At 38.4% G+C, this 15,876-nt stretch overlaps 1 protein-coding gene across 1 annotated transcript in view; it reads left to right on the top strand.

The window, feature by feature from the left end:
* CFTR (cystic fibrosis transmembrane conductance regulator (ATP-binding cassette sub-family C, member 7)) overlaps window positions 1–15,876 on the top strand; it is a gene marked incomplete at both ends in the record, with an annotated part of 55,422 nt that overhangs the window by 30,425 nt on the left and 9,121 nt on the right. Inside the window, 8 exons of the mRNA XM_010137035.1 lie at window positions 2,276–2,362; window positions 3,235–3,964; window positions 4,983–5,111; window positions 7,249–7,286; window positions 8,403–8,656; window positions 9,703–9,782; window positions 13,511–13,661; window positions 14,740–14,967. Of these exons, the coding sequence (XP_010135337.1) occupies window positions 2,276–2,362; window positions 3,235–3,964; window positions 4,983–5,111; window positions 7,249–7,286; window positions 8,403–8,656; window positions 9,703–9,782; window positions 13,511–13,661; window positions 14,740–14,967 (1,697 nt within the window). The remainder of the gene's footprint in view (window positions 1–2,275; window positions 2,363–3,234; window positions 3,965–4,982; window positions 5,112–7,248; window positions 7,287–8,402; window positions 8,657–9,702; window positions 9,783–13,510; window positions 13,662–14,739; window positions 14,968–15,876) is intronic.

Here is a 15,876-nt window from a genome sequence, read left to right as displayed (position 1 = left end):
CTGCTACAAAGCAGTTTCTATATTGATTAATGCCATAACTCCTGTCTGTGGTGACCAAAAAAAAAAAAAAAAAAAGCCATGTTGCTAATGCTTTGGGTCTTTTTCTGTTGTGAAAAGAAAAAATGAAAAGCAGTGGCTAGTCAGTACCTATGAATAATGGTCTATCCTTGTCTGTTTGACCTTCTAATGTTAGTCAGGAATTTTGAAGGTCCACAGAACAATGATATAGATGTTTATCTTATAAAGTAGCTATGTGTGTCAATGGAATCACATAGCTATCATGAGAAATCCAGTAATGACAGCTCTGGTGTGTAAATGGCTCCATTTATTTCTGTGCCAAGTGCAAATTCTGCTGGCTCCCATGCTCGGAAATGCTGGGTAGGAGTAAAATCACATTATGGTGATCCATACTAGCATCCCATGAAAGATGTGCGTGTCTCTGTAGGGCTAAAAGATGGGTTCATTAAAATAGAGAGGCTTTCAGTGTGGATTTTTCGAGCAGATTTGTGACAGGGAAGAGGTGTATGGATGGTTCTGTTTTATGCAGTAAGATAAGAGGAGAGAGAGTAGCAGGCAAATCTTTCAAAGCAAAAAAACCCAACCAACAAAACCCTTCTAGTTTTTAATTTAAAATGCAATTTCACATTTATGTCAAGTATTTCCCAGACCCTATGAATCATCACGACTGTCACTTTTCAGGTGGTCACAGCTAACTTACTGGAGAGTCACAGAGCTGATACATTTATTGTCAGCTATATAATTATTATTTTAAAAACAATTACATGTCCCAAAGACAGTGGCTGTATCTGCTTTACGTTTTTGGGGGGAGCTCCAGTCTAAGCTCAGTGAGCTGCAAAATGTGCAGGAGTTAAGGTGTGGGTTGCAGATGAAGCTCTGAGAAAGCTAGAGGAGAAAATTTAGGATTACAGACCTGTGTTGTACGCACCTGCACTGGTGATAAGATGGACGTTATGTACTTGGACTGGCTGCCTACATGTGCTGTACTCTCTGAAAATTCATGTGAAATGAGAATCCTTGCTGGAAGCACCATCAACCAGACGTCATGAGAAGCAGATGGAGATTGCCTGAGCCCATCTTTCTCACAGACACTGTCAGTACCTGCAGCTACAACTGGGGTAAAGAAAGGACCAAGGGAAAAAGCAGTGTATGCACTAGGTTTGAGCTAGCTCACTGACCCGGTGCCCTGAAGACAATCATGTATAATTACTAAGTCCAAAATACAAATTATAGCAATAATTGGAGTCCTACCATTATTCCAGGAAAAAAAGCTGAAAACGTTTTGCTGGTGAAAGCATCAAGAACAGTATGAACTTTTTGTTGTTGTGCAGCCACTAAATCATAATGTATGGTCATTGAAATCCATCGTGACAGAGGATTTTTCAATGAAGTTGTTGGTTTATTAACATAACACAGTATTGTTGAGAGTTTCTTCTCCTGGTAGTTAAATATTTTCACATTGTTTTACATAATAACTTAAAACCTCATTTTTAGAGTACTTTAGAAAGTACTGAAATGCAATTGTCCAAATTTTCTTTACTAACTGTACCCTGATTCATATCACATCATGATTTCCTTACTTACAGAGGAAGGCAAGGAGCCTTTTGGAACTTCTCTTGAAATTGATCCAAAAACAACCACTCTTAACTACAGGTTTAGGTCTCAGTGAGACATGTCCAGGTACATATAGCTTAAGGTCCTAAAGTGACAAATACTTTTTCATGTCCTGAACTGGAAATATTGTACAGTTCCATTTCAGATAATGCTTGGAAGGTCGCTACTAGCACCCGTCTTTGCTCAGCAGTTATTTCCAAGTGCTTTTAAAACTGTGTGCTGAGACCTAAGTCTTTTAACATGCTTATTTACATATACGTAGTATTCCCTCAGGTACCAGTAGATGTTACAGTAGGTACCAAATTCCCATTTAAATGGTCATAGTACCATAGTCCAGTGGGGACTGTCAGATCAGGCTTAAGCAGATGCTTGCAGTAACCTGTGTAAAAGGCAGCTGTATAGCTTCCTTGATTGCACAGGAGTTAACGGAAAACAGTTAGTTTGTGAAGTGGTTTGCAGCAAGGAAAGACTTTGTTGAAAACTGTCTTATAAACACGTTTAATGCTGAACTCCAGCTCCATAATGATGCTGTAGGAAAGTCTATAGTTACAAGCTTTTGAGAAAAAATTGCAAAGGCGATCTTTTTAAATTATATTTATGTAAAGTTGTAAGGATTAATGTAATTTCCATTTTCTCTGTTCAGAGCAGTGTACAAAGATGCTGATTTGTATCTCCTGGATTCTCCTTTTGGACATTTAGACATCTTTACAGAAAAAGAGATATTTGAAAGGTATGGTGCTTTGATGGACTGTATTAAGGATCCCATGAAGCAGCACAAAGTAAAACCAAGAGCAGAAATTTAATAATGGTACAAAAATACTGAAGTGATCAAAATTATACCTTTCTGGGATGCTTATTTTTAGGGATTCTTATGACTGAGTATTTGTGTTAGCAGTAGGACAGAATACTGTGCTGGGAACAAGACTGGGCAAGGTATGAATGTTATTCTCCCTCTTCCATCTCAACACATTGAGCCTGCTTTAAACTATTATTCCCCGAGTGTGTATCTTTATATGTGGTGTGCCTCTGTAACAGAAAAGCTTTGATTTTAAAACACTTACCTGCTTTGTAAGTATAAATTTTTTAGAAAAAGCTGTATTTTGTCTTGTTTTTTCAACCACTACTCACCTGAAAGTGCCTGCTGACCAGGAAATTGGCAGGAGGTTGGCCAAAGGCAGAGTCTTTTGTTTGGCTCGTCCTGGTTGTGTAGCTCAAAACAGTAAGGACACACACACTGCCATCCATGAGCTTTTCATTCACCATAAGTCTGAAGTTTTGAAATTGAGCTAATATTTTAAGTTTGGTAGCAAAAGATCTAAGTAATCCTAAGACAAAAATAACTATTTAATTTTCACGTTGAACTGTGCTTTTTTGGATTAATCTGAAAATTATTAAATTCCTCCCCTTTCTTTGGTTCCTGCCATAAAGCACTCACCCTTCACACGTCTCAGCCATACCACCTTATAGTTTGAGGGAACACCCAAGACTGCCCATTCTCAGAGGGGGGAAGGTAAAAGCAAATAGATTGAAACTGAAAGAGAAAAAAGCGACATTTAATCATGAGAAAAAACCCCTAATTTTCAACACTTTCATCTTTTATAGCTGTGTGTGCAAGTTGATGGCAAATAAAACTAGGATCTTGGTTACTTCAAAACTGGAACATTTAAAGATTGCTGACAAAATACTAATTTTACATGAGGGGAGCTGCTATTTCTATGGAACATTTTCTGAACTTCAAGGTCAACGGCCAGACTTCAGCTCAGAGCTGATGGGATTTGATTCTTTTGATCAGTTCAGTGCAGAGAGAAGAAATTCAATTCTAACCGAGACTCTCCGTCGATTTTCCATTGAAGGAGAAGGCATGGGATCACGAAATGAAATAAAAAAGCAATCTTTTAAACAAACATCAGATTTTAATGACAAAAGAAAGAACTCCATAATTATTAACCCCCTTAACGCAAATAGGAAGTTCTCAGTGCAGAAGAACGGGGTGCAAGTCAATGGGATAGAAGATGGCCACAATGACCCACCAGAAAGGAGGCTCTCTCTGGTACTTGACTTGGAACAGGGAGATGTAGGTCTGCTTCGGAGTAACATGCTAAACACTGACCATATGCTGCAAGGCCGGAGGAGGCAATCTGTGTTAAACTTGATGACGGGCACCTCTGCAAACCATGGACCTAACTTTCCCAAAAAGGGAAGTACAACGTTTCGGAAAATGTCAATGGTGCCTCAGACAAACCTGTCTTCTGAGATAGATATCTACACCCGGCGCTTGTCTCGAGACAGTGTCTTGGACATAACTGACGAAATCAATGAAGAGGATTTGAAGGTGTGTGTTAACTTACATTCATCTTGGTTTTTAATATGGCGGTAGTGTAGTGCAGTATACTTCTTATATATTCTCCCACTTGTCTGTGTCATTCCTAATGCGGTACTTCTCTGTGGAATATCTTTCCGGAATATCTGTGATTTTTAAAAAATTCAAGCATCATCATTTTGAAATCATTGAAATCCTCAAAAATTATTTTGCCTTATTTGTTAATAGGTTTTGAATAATATCTGTGGAGAATTTCAATACAGAATTTTAATCTCCTGCACTTTAATCTACCTTGAAGACTACTTATGCTAAAATTAAATATAAAACCATAACATAGAAAAAACATTGTTTTAAAACAATTGAGTCTTTACATTTGACATCTGAAGTGATAACGCTCATGGAATAAATAAAATACATTTGCAATACTAGCACAAAACCGGAATTTGATCAAACGCCAAATTTGTCAGACTGCTTAGCTCTTATGTTCTGATACAGATAATGAACACAGGATTAACCTGGATTTTACTATTTTTACGGATATACTGTAAATTATGCAATTAAGGTTGAGTTTTATACCAAGAACTGGACCAAAATTCCTTTTTTCTAATAACTAACAACCGGTCATGACGAACTACTTTCATTTTCAAAACTGACAGCTGTGTTTCACAGGATAGGAAAATTTTCTGAAATAGTTTCCTGGGTAGAAAAAAGTCTACAAGAAATATTTAAACTCGTAATTTGCTGAAGCTTTTTTTCTACTCTTGCTTTATTGATTAACAACTTCTCGGTTTATAGTAGTGCTGGAGAAGTCTTGATTGTTTCATTCATTGTTGTTTGAAAATTTCAAATAATCTCCAGACTGTGTTGTTATACCAGAGATGACTCAACCAGTCAGTCCCTTCCTCTCCAGCCATTTGAATGCTGCAGTTCAATTTTTTGGAGTGAGTTTGCAGAAAGAATGACAGAATTCATGTTCATAAATTTTCGTATGTAGATATTATTATAATTCTTACTATCAATTCTTCGACAGGAATGCTTCACTGATGATGCTGAAAGCATGGGTACTGTTACCACATGGAATACCTATTTCAGATACATTACCGTCCACAAAAACTTGATTTTTGTTCTAATTTTGTGTGTGACTGTTTTCTTAGTTGAGGTAAGAAAATCTGCTCTTGATGTCATGTTTCTGCAAATTATGTTTTTCTGTGATCTTTGTGATAAAAGGATAAATGGATAAAGCATCAAGACATTGGCTTATGTATGTATTGCTTTTTGGCAACTGCTTTTAAATGATATTGCCCCGACTTTTCTACTGTGTAGATGAGAGTTTCTCACCAAATAGAGTACATGGCAGCAGAAGTCCCACCTTCTCAAATTATCTTAGTTATTTTTTGCTGCATGGTACCATACGTAAGAATTGTTGCCCTGTGCAGGCCTCTTGTTCACAGGTGAATAATCTTCCATTTTCCATTAAAAGATATCTTTGCAGAGCCTTGGGGTGGTTAGTAAGAGTGATTACTATAATTTTTCTTTATGAGCAAATACATAAATGCTGGATAATTATTTTCAAAAATGAGTTAGTAGCTTTGCTGCTAGGGAAAAAAGAGTGGTGAGTAAGGGAGAGAGCTGAATGCATTTAAAGATGGATGGAGTGTTTGGACAGTGTGTGGAGATTTTTACCAAGCACAGTGGAAAACTGACAGTAAGAGTGCTGAAGTACATCCACCTGATCATACAAGTCTGCCTACTTTTCTTGTAACAGAAATTTCCTGCTCTTTGTCTTGTCTCACAATTTAGGAAAGACTTTTAGCATGTATAAAGAATCTTATAGTGTCCTTTTTTAATATCCTAAATTAAGTTTTTCTGAGGTAAGAAATGTATTTTGGAGAGAAGACTGTATTCATATGTCAACATATAAAATATGGTACCAATTTCTCTTGACATTTGTCAATATGAGCTGAAAGAAGAGACGAGACCATTAGGGATATAGGACTAGTATCTGGCTGATTATGTCAGGGAAAAGTTTTTAGTGGTTCTGTGGTGGCATTCAAACTTCTGGTATCATCAGACCTGGAGCAGGATATGATTGTGGTATCCTAAATTTACACTGTTGTTATGTTGCAGGTAATTTAAATTAGTTCTTTTGAACCAGGAAAAAAGCTTGGAGCTTAGGTCTAGTTTGAGATCCCAAATTTTTGAACCACCTCCAGAAGCAAGACAGTATTTAGATGCATAGCTGTTCTTACCATAAAAGTTTTATTTTCATAGTAGTAACAAATGACTGTATAAACATACAACAAAAAAATGGATATGAATTGTAGGGTAAAAGGGAATTTTAACTTTGAGGAGTACCAGATTTATCCCCCTATATTCAATGTTCATTTCTAATCTTGATCCTTACAAATGCTTAAATTCAGGGCATCATAGTCAATCTTGAGTTATCTACTGTAAGACCTGCACAAGTTAATGGTTCCCAAGGAGAAGGCTTTAATTATGTGCTGAGGTATTATCACAATACATTCCTGTACCAGTGCCGTAAAAGTATATGGGAAGAGGATTATAGAAACTATGTTTCAATCCGTAGAAAAACAATCATAGGCAGAAATAGAGCAAACTGAAATGTGGTGGACCAGGTGAAGGACAGGCAAGATAATGCATCACAGAGGAAGATTCTACTGAGCACTGAAGCATCTCACAATAAAAAGTGTTTAATTCCACATTTAAAAAATATTAAAACAGATGATGTGGGGCATTATGTAGAACTAGCAGTCAAGCAATGTAAGACAAATAGATATATCAAATGTAGATATCATCTAGCAAGAACAGCAATGCAAAAAATAACATGGTAAAGTTTGACATTCATATTTGAATAGCTGCCTTTGAAGATACTGAGAAACTTACTCTTTTAGGGCCATGCTATCAAGATATATCAATCTTTAAAACTTAAAATATGTGAAAGCACACAGTGAATGTTCCTTGTCACTGGGAATGCATTAGCAAGCCTTTGTAATACTATGGTAAAAAATAATAAAAGAATATTTAGGCACTTGATTGTAATACAAGTCTAAATGTAGCTTTCCTGGTGGGATGCACTGAACGGCTTCAGTAGAAAGAGGAGCAGATATGACAAGGTTTTGGCTCCAGGGAAGTTTGAATTCCATCCATTTATAATGCTAGAGACAGCATTATAAATTATAAATCTATTATGAAGTCAGTGAAAGAAGATAAGCAATTACAAGTATATAATGTGACAAGACAAAATTTTTTTTTCTTTCTCTTTTCTTTGGCCACAGGTGGCTGCTTCTCTTGCTGGCTTATGGTTTCTTAAAATGTAAGTAGCAGTGATCATTTATTGAGAAACTGAGGTCTCCTTTATATTGATATTTGCTATAACTAATGAATAAATTCTTCCAGAATTCTATAAGGATAGGCACTAGCTTATATTCAATAAGATGGTGCATAGGTGGATGGCCTAAATACCTCATGTAGTTGTTACCTTAGGCTGGTGCTTCTTTAAGTGCTAACAAGCAATGGTTTGTGCCTTGTTATTGAGCACAGAACACACGCAACACTTTTCCGGGGTCAGCTCACTCCAGAGGTGCAGGGACTTGGTTACCCTGAATACACTGTGGTCCACCGCTGTCTTTCAGAGGTTCCAGGTGATACATTTGCATAGGAACATTTTAAGGGAGCGGTTTAGGTAAGACCCCATTTGTACAATTTCCTCTGCTCACTTATGAAAAATATCCAAAAGTTGCAGAGTCAGTCAGATGAAGGTTAAAATGTATTGAGCAGTGGTATGGCTTTTCCCCAGTTAATGCTTTTGGTTCCTGCTTTTCTCCTGCCAGCTCAGTCTGTATGTTTGGATATAGAAAGCATATGGTGACTTAGGTGTGATCTGGAGGAGGAGGGATTTACGTTGATGTCCCCTTACAATAGGTCACTAAGACCTTCGATTTTTATAGTACACCTAAAGCATTTTACTTCTATAATAATTCACTATTTTTTCTGGTTAAAAGAAGGGGATGCATTTTCCTTGATTAGTCTAGTTTTGTCTGTGATTAAAGAGGCAGTGGATCTGCGGAAGATTACCAGCTTGGTAGAAACCCTTCATTGCGCAATTGCAACTAATTTCAGAAAGTACCACAAATGCTGATAGGTGCCTGAATCACCAAAGAGATCTGAGAAGCTGAATAAGCCATTTATTGCCTTGACCCCTGAACACACACAGAGTAACTTTGCCTTAGTGGAACATGGGGTAGTTCATAATTTCTGTTTCTTACATACGAGAAAATACTTTAAAAATGATTGTAAATATATATAACTAACTATTAACACAGTTTTAAAACAAATTAATGTTGAGATAGTATTTGTTTAGTAGAGTAAACAAAAGAGAAAAACCCCACACTTTCCAGTACTGCATTTATTTTTCATTTCCATCATGCAGGTCAGCTTTGAAAGCAAATACAACACAATCAGAAAACAGTACCTCTGACAAACCTCCTGTGATTGTCACGGACACTAGCTCCTACTACATCATTTATATCTACGTGGGAGTGGCAGATACCCTGCTTGCCATGGGAATCTTCAGAGGTTTGCCCCTTGTGCATACGCTCATAACAGTGTCTAAAACTCTTCATCAAAAGATGGTGCATGCAGTTCTTCATGCTCCTATGTCAACATTCAACTCTTGGAAAGCAGGTGACTGAGATGGGAACTGATTGACTCGTGTATGGGTTTCATTTCAGTTAAACAGTTTTCATTCTGTTAAAGATGCTGTTGCTTCTCATTTACATTTTCAGTCAAGCTGAGTGTTAAAAGTTTGCCACATGAAGTAATTTGTGAATTCTTTAATGAACCTTGATAGCACTTTAAGTGTGACATATTTCAGTTGTCAATTCTGATTTTGAAATAGCACCTTGTAAGTTGGAGAAAATTAACTGTTAAGTGAGGCAATAAAACTAGAATAACTTCTAATGAACAGAGTTCGTAATGCAAGATGCAATAGAAAAGATATAGTCAACTATGTGGTAAATGACAAGGAGTCAGGTGTGGATGATAAATAGAGCTTTATTTCATGAGCAGTCCTACTAAAATGTCATGAAACATCAGTTAGTGTGAATAATGGTATGCGTATTCAAATTTGGCTCTGGAGTTGATACAGAGTTCATTATATAACTGATGCAACAAGTTCCATCCCCAGCTGTATGTGAAATTTCTATCCCATACCCTTCTTACTGGTGCGTACTAGATTACAGGAGACACTGGTAAATGACAATACAACACAGGGTTCTCCTTAATTTTCCCGTAGCATTCTTAATTCTGTTGTTACCTGGCAATTAATACAGTAATTCTGCTCAGAAGACAAGAAACTCCTGTACAACTTACAAATACTGATGTGCAAATTGTCTGTGTAACGGCGGAGCCTGATGCATGAGGGGCGCAGACCTTATGCTTTGTGCCTCTGTTTCTGTCCTGTTTAATTTTCTTTGTTTTTATTACATTTTCCTGGGGTTTTTCTGAGATTCCAAGAGCTGAAACAGAAGCCAAATTCTTCCACGAGGAAAGAAGCTGTAGCTCTGCTAAACTGTAATGGAATTGCTTGTACTACAAAACCCCCCCTTGTTCTTAACATCTGTTCAGAAAAAGTTGTACTCTTTTTAAAAGTCATTAATGTAGGATTTTTGGGGTGTTAAAATGCTTCACTTCTTTTTCTTTCCTTTTTTTTTTTTTTTCCTAATCCATAGGTGGTATGCTTAACAGATTCTCAAAAGATACAGCAGTACTGGATGACTTACTTCCGCTTACTGTATTTGACTTCGTTCAGGTTTGTAGAATAAAAATTCTAAATTTTGCTGTCTTATAGCACTGTAAAGTTTCAGTTGTATATCATGCAAAGGAAATTAAATTAATGAGAAAATGACAACCGGAATTAAACCCCACTTCCTTTTTTTTTTCAGTCTGTTTATTATTTACATAGCTGCTTATCTTGTAAGTCAACTTCATTGCTTCTGTTTCTTTTTTGAGTACTTACCTATGTATGTACTTCCACCGTTTGTGCAAAACACTTCTAGTACTCAGAAACATTTTTAGCCCTGCAGGTCGCTATAGTACAAATATCCCTGCTGCTGCCCACATTCAACCTCAGAAGTGTAAAGGGCATTCCTTAGTTTCTTTCAGTTACCTTGGCTCAAGATTAGTATTTTTTTAATGCTATGATTTGATTGCATTCAGTCATTTTCATGACTTTACTTAGCCTCTTCTGTTCACAGTTTGTAAGCATCACTCTTTATTTATTCCCTTTTGTTGAATATATTCTTGGGTTTTCTGTTCTTTTACCTTCTGTGAAAAGTCTTCCAGTCCTGCCCTACTGCGCAGTTTGACCCATGATGATGTCCTTTCAAGTGTCAGTTGAGCAGATTAGTTCTCTTTTTTTTTTTTTCCCTTCACAAGTTTGACTACCTGATTTTGTCTTTTATCCTTCATATCTTCATGGCTTCACTTGAGTCTCTGGGATTTAAGCTGAGTCCATCAAGCACTGGATAACTATTTGTGATGGAAGAGAGCTTTAGATGACTACTGCTTGGAGGAATTTTACATCCCTAAGAGCTGTAGAATTGCAACTGGTTTTTTTTTTTTTTTTTGGATGGAAAGTCTTGTTCCCAGCATATCTCCTGGGAAACTTCATGCATTGCAAAATCTTGAGTTTTGAGTGACCTTCCAATTCACACTGAAAAGAACGTTGAAGAAATATAGACAGGGGCAATTTCAGTGTTTCTCAAGAAGGATGCCTTCGTTTGCTTCCCATCCTGCCTATTCGGAGACTCTGGCTCTGTGTGGATCCCAGCACTACTCATTAGTATCCCATCACTAATGCTGCAACACCAGCTTTTCCTCAGATACAGCTGCTTCCCAGAACATGTAAGAAACAAAAGAAAATCTTCCCCAGCCCTTCTATTCCCCTCTACCTTTATTTAGGAGATACTCAGGCCCAGCTAAATCAACCCAAACATCTGCTGCGCAGATTGCCTGTCTCCCTCTGCGAGTTTGCTCTGCTTTACTGTCCCTACCCACGCGTCGGTCTGATCAAAACTGAATCCCTTTCCCTATATCTTTATTAGTAATTGCTAGTTTAGGTTCGTGACTTTAGAGAGGCTATTGCAGCTCCACAAGAAGAGGTTCAAGGACATTACAGTGCTACTTCATATTCTGCTGATGTCATGAAGATTTGCTGAATAAGTAAACATGGACATTGAGACCTCTGAACCATTAATGCCATCTTTGGTGTGGTCAAGATTCACCACTGTGTTGCCATTTTGTTTTTAATATTTTGGATCTGCCATGAGAAGGTTATTCCAAAATTATTTTAGTTAGTCGGTTTCTACATTTCAAACTCGCTACAAGAATTTTTTTTTTCATGTTTTCAAGCATAAGGAAAATCCCTAGATTTGGCTTTTCTGTTCTGATGCCTTTCAGAGATTAACCTATGCTCTAATGTCCCATAGAACATAGGTTCTATGCCCCCATAATGAACATAGGTTCACCTCTGTCTCCTCAGTCTCAACTGCAGAAGCTCCTGAACATGCATGATAAGCTGCCTTGTCTTTTCACATTCTTGCAGTGAAGATGATTGAACATACCACTGCCTTGAATACTTTTTACCAGTCACCCCTTCATAAAATATTCCTTCTGATCCTCCATAGATTCAAACTTGTTTGGCAGCTTCAGACTTCTATAGACTCTGCTAATCTAACAAAGTCAGTTTCTTCTGAGAGACACAGAAAAGTTATACATATGACTTTCTCCTTTTTGCTAATTATCACAGAGACACAGATTGTGGGAGGGACCTCTGGACCTAGGACCTGGGACCTCTCCAACCCCTCTGCTCAAAGCAGGTTCAGCTAGAGCAAGTTGCTCAGGGCCATGTTGGGTTTTGGATATCTCTAAGGGTGGAGAATCCACGTGGTCCCTGAGTAACCTGTTCCAGTGTTTGACCATTGCCGCAATAAATATGCTTTATGTTTGCATATATACACAAATTTATAATTCATATAAAGATATTTAAAATCACCAGATACTTAGAGAACGCTTTGAAAGGGACCTTTAAAGGTCATCTAGTCCAACCCCACTGCCATGAGCAGGGACATCTTTAGCTAGGTTGGGCTGCCCAGAGCCCCACAGAATCTGACCTGGAATGTTTCCAGGGACAGGGCATGTACCACATCTCAGGGCAATCTGTTCCAGTGTTTCACCACCCTCATAAAAGATTTCTTCCTTATATGTAGTCTAAATCTATCCTCTTTTAATTTCAAGGATACTTAGAGAACGCTTTGAAAGGGACCTTTAAAGGTCATCTAGTCCAACCCCACTGCCATGAGCAGGGACATCTTTAGCTAGGTTGGGCTGCCCAGAGCCCCACAGAATCTGACCTGGAATGTTTCCAGGGACAGGGCATGTACCACATCTCAGGGCAATCTGTTCCAGTGTTTCACCACCCTCATAAAAGATTTCTTCCTTATATGTAGTCTAAATCTATCCTCTTTTAATTTCAAGCCATTACCTCTTGTCCTGTTGCAACAGGCCTTCATAAAAAGACTGCCCCCATCCTTCTTATAAGCCCCCTTTAAGTACTGGAAGGCCGCAATAAGGTCTTCCCGGAGCCTTCCCTTCTCCAGGCTGAACAACCCCAACTCTCTCAGCCCGTCTCATAGCAGAGGTGCTCCATCCCTCTGATCATTTTTGTGGCCTTCCTCTGGACCCACTCCAACAGGTTCATGTCCTTTCTTGTGCTGAGACCTCCAGAGCTGGACGCAGTACTCCAGGTGAGGTCTCACCAGAGCAGAGTAGAGTGGCAGGATCACCTCCGTCAACCTGATGGCCATGCTTCTTTTGATGCAGCCCAGGACAGAGTTGGCTTTCTGGGCTGCAAGTGCGCATTGCCAGCTCATGTCCAGCTTTTCATCCACCAGTATCCCCAAGTCCTTCTCCACAAGGCTGCTCTCAATCACATCATCCCCCATCCTGTATTGATACTGAGGATTGGCCCGACTAGGTGCAGGACCTTGCACTTGGCCTTGTTGAACCTCATGAGGTTCACATGAACCCACTTCTCCAGCTTGTCCAGCTCCCTGTGGATGGCGTCGCATCTCTCTGGCGTGTCAACTGCACCACTCAGCTTGGTGTCATCTGTAAATTTGCTGAGGGTGCACTTGATCTCGCTGTCGATATCTTTGATGAAGATATGAAACAGCACTGGTGCCAGTAAAGACTGGTTAAACAGTGCTTCATAGTTTACAAGCCCGCAATACTGGTTGTACTGCAAAACACACTTCTTACATCTATTAGAAAAGATTATTAGGCAGCTTATGAATCTGGTCTCCGTTTTTCATGATCTTTTCATGCAGGTTTGTTCTCAGCTGCAAATCCTACTTAGGTTAGCACTTTATGTTTGTTGAAACAATACATAGTTGCCATGGGAAGGAGATTCATCACCAATCTCTCGTCTATAAAATGACAAGTTTACTGTATCAATAGTATTTTTCTTTCATTCTACAGTTAATACTGATTGTGATTGGCGCTATAACAGTAGTCTCAATATTACAACCCTACATCTTCCTGGCATCAGTGCCTGTGATAGCAGCCTTTATTGTGTTAAGGGCATACTTCCTCCACACTTCTCAGCAACTGAAACAACTGGAATCTGAAGGTAGGAACAGCAAAATTGGTAGACTTCTGAATCCACAGCAGATCAATTGAGAAGTGATTCACCCTTTCACCTCTTCTTTGCCTTTTCTCTTGCAAGATGCCATTGTCTCTGGGAGCAGAACACGTATCTCCTAGAAGCCAGTGCTGTTACTGATCCAGCTAATATTGAGTGCTCTGCTGCCAAAGAGCAATGGCAAATATCTTTCTAAAGGTGGGCTTTATCACCACTGCAGCTGAAAACAAATAAAATCCTGACATACAGTTTTCTTGAGAGTAAAGGTAGCTTGAAAAATTGTGTTCAGACTTGGTATGTGCCCTACCAGTTTTTGTCTTTATAAGAAAATTTTAGAATGGATATCTTTATTGCAAATATTTCTTATTTCTGAATAAATTATTTGACTTAATTTCCTTCCTCTCCCCCCATTTAAGAGACTAACACGTTCCGAATAAAAAGGAAAACTTCATTCTGAAGTGGGTTTGCAGATCAGGCACTGTGTCCTGACTTTACAACAAACTGGCAGATCCTCAGCAAATCATTCCTGAATCTTAAACACTGATGGTCATCTTCCCTTTTACTTAAGTGAACTTTACTTAATTCTGAAGTTCCTCAGATCTAAATCTAAATTTCTTTAATATTCACAGGGATCCAGCACTGGCTCACCATTTTTTTAATGCCATGCAAGATCTGCTTAAAATTACCATGTCAGTACAGTTGAATCCAGAGCATTAGAATACTCTCTCTGTGCCAAAAAACCCCTTCAATTGATGGAGTTATTTGGTCTGGGGAGGAGCAGCCTTTCTCTTGTGGCATCTTACAGCAGGCCAGGAGCTTCCCCAAGTAGTATGCTAACTGTGAAGAATTAATGTGATCCCTTCCTGGCAATACATCCATGCAAAAGTTGTTGTTGTATATCCTGTGCTAGGATTACTTCAGTCATGTACCCCAACAACAAATGTAAATTAAACACTGGCAATAGTTTTACTGCTGTGAGTTAGAGCACGGGGGCTGCGTATTTGCATTATATCAAAGGTATTTGCTCGTGAGTGTTTATGATGTTTCTAATTTAAACACTTAACAGCTCGGAGCCCAATATTCACCCATCTTGTTACAAGTTTGAAAGGGCTGTGGACACTGAGAGCTTTTGGCCGGCAGCCATATTTTGAGACGTTATTTCACAAAGCCCTCAACCTCCACACGGCAAACTGGTTCCTCTACCTGTCAACGCTGCGCTGGTTCCAGATGAGGATAGAAATTATTTTCGTTGTCTTTTTTGTTGCTGTGGCATTCATCTCTATCATAACTACAGGTATGGTAATTTTACTGGAGTACTGAAACAGAAGTCTTCTGCTTCTGTTTAACAGCTCAGCGTTAGAAACTTCTGAGGGAAATAAACTGTCGCAACATTTAGCATACACTGGAGTCACTGATTTAAGTATGTCATAATAGTAAACACAATTTAATTCAAATGGAAATCACACCATTGTTATCTGCAATCTGATGTTGCAGAGGACTCCTTAAAGGGATTAAACTGAGAACAATATCTGAAGGGACAGAACTTCCTTTTGTTGAATATAATTGCTGTAAAAGTAGTCTTGTGTTTTAAACCACATTAATGTAAACACATTAGTGTACTGGAAAGCTTGGATGTTGATTATCATCTGTATAGCTCAAAGTTTTTCAGTAAATAGAAGTTAATGTTCCTCCACTTGCAAATGGCAAGGCGTGTTTTAATGATCTTTTAAAGCTGCACCAATAGCAGAGTTATCCAGTTCGCCACAACCCACTGACCCTTTTTCTGATGTGATGTTTTGCAAATTCCATTCAAAATCCTCTCAAAAATGGCTCATCATTCCTAGTAAACCCAGTACACAAATGAGAATTGCTCTATCGCTCTAAGATATGCTCTATCTTACTTTCATTTGAAATGCTGCCCGTGGCTGGCAAGGCACAGCCCATCGACAACAAGCAGAGATTGGGAGAATAACATTCCAAAATTGTTGGCATAATTCAGTTCTGTGGAAAAACTCAGCAGGTTTATACTTCAAATACAGTTTTTAATTCTCTCTGCTTTTTCTATGTGTGTTTTTTGATTTTTGTTTCTCATGTGTTATTCTTCCTCTCCCAAGTTTTACAACTGAACTTTGTGTGCAGGATCTGGATGCGGTTTCAATACTATGGTCACTGATGAACAAGAATTTGCTGGTTTTGGGAAAGA

This window comes from Buceros rhinoceros, unplaced genomic scaffold (assembly GCF_000710305.1).
Source record: "Buceros rhinoceros silvestris isolate BGI_N320 unplaced genomic scaffold, ASM71030v1 scaffold1025, whole genome shotgun sequence".
NCBI classification, from domain to species: domain Eukaryota; kingdom Metazoa; phylum Chordata; class Aves; order Bucerotiformes; family Bucerotidae; genus Buceros; species Buceros rhinoceros.
This window is presented reverse-complemented; position numbering and strand designations above follow the sequence as displayed.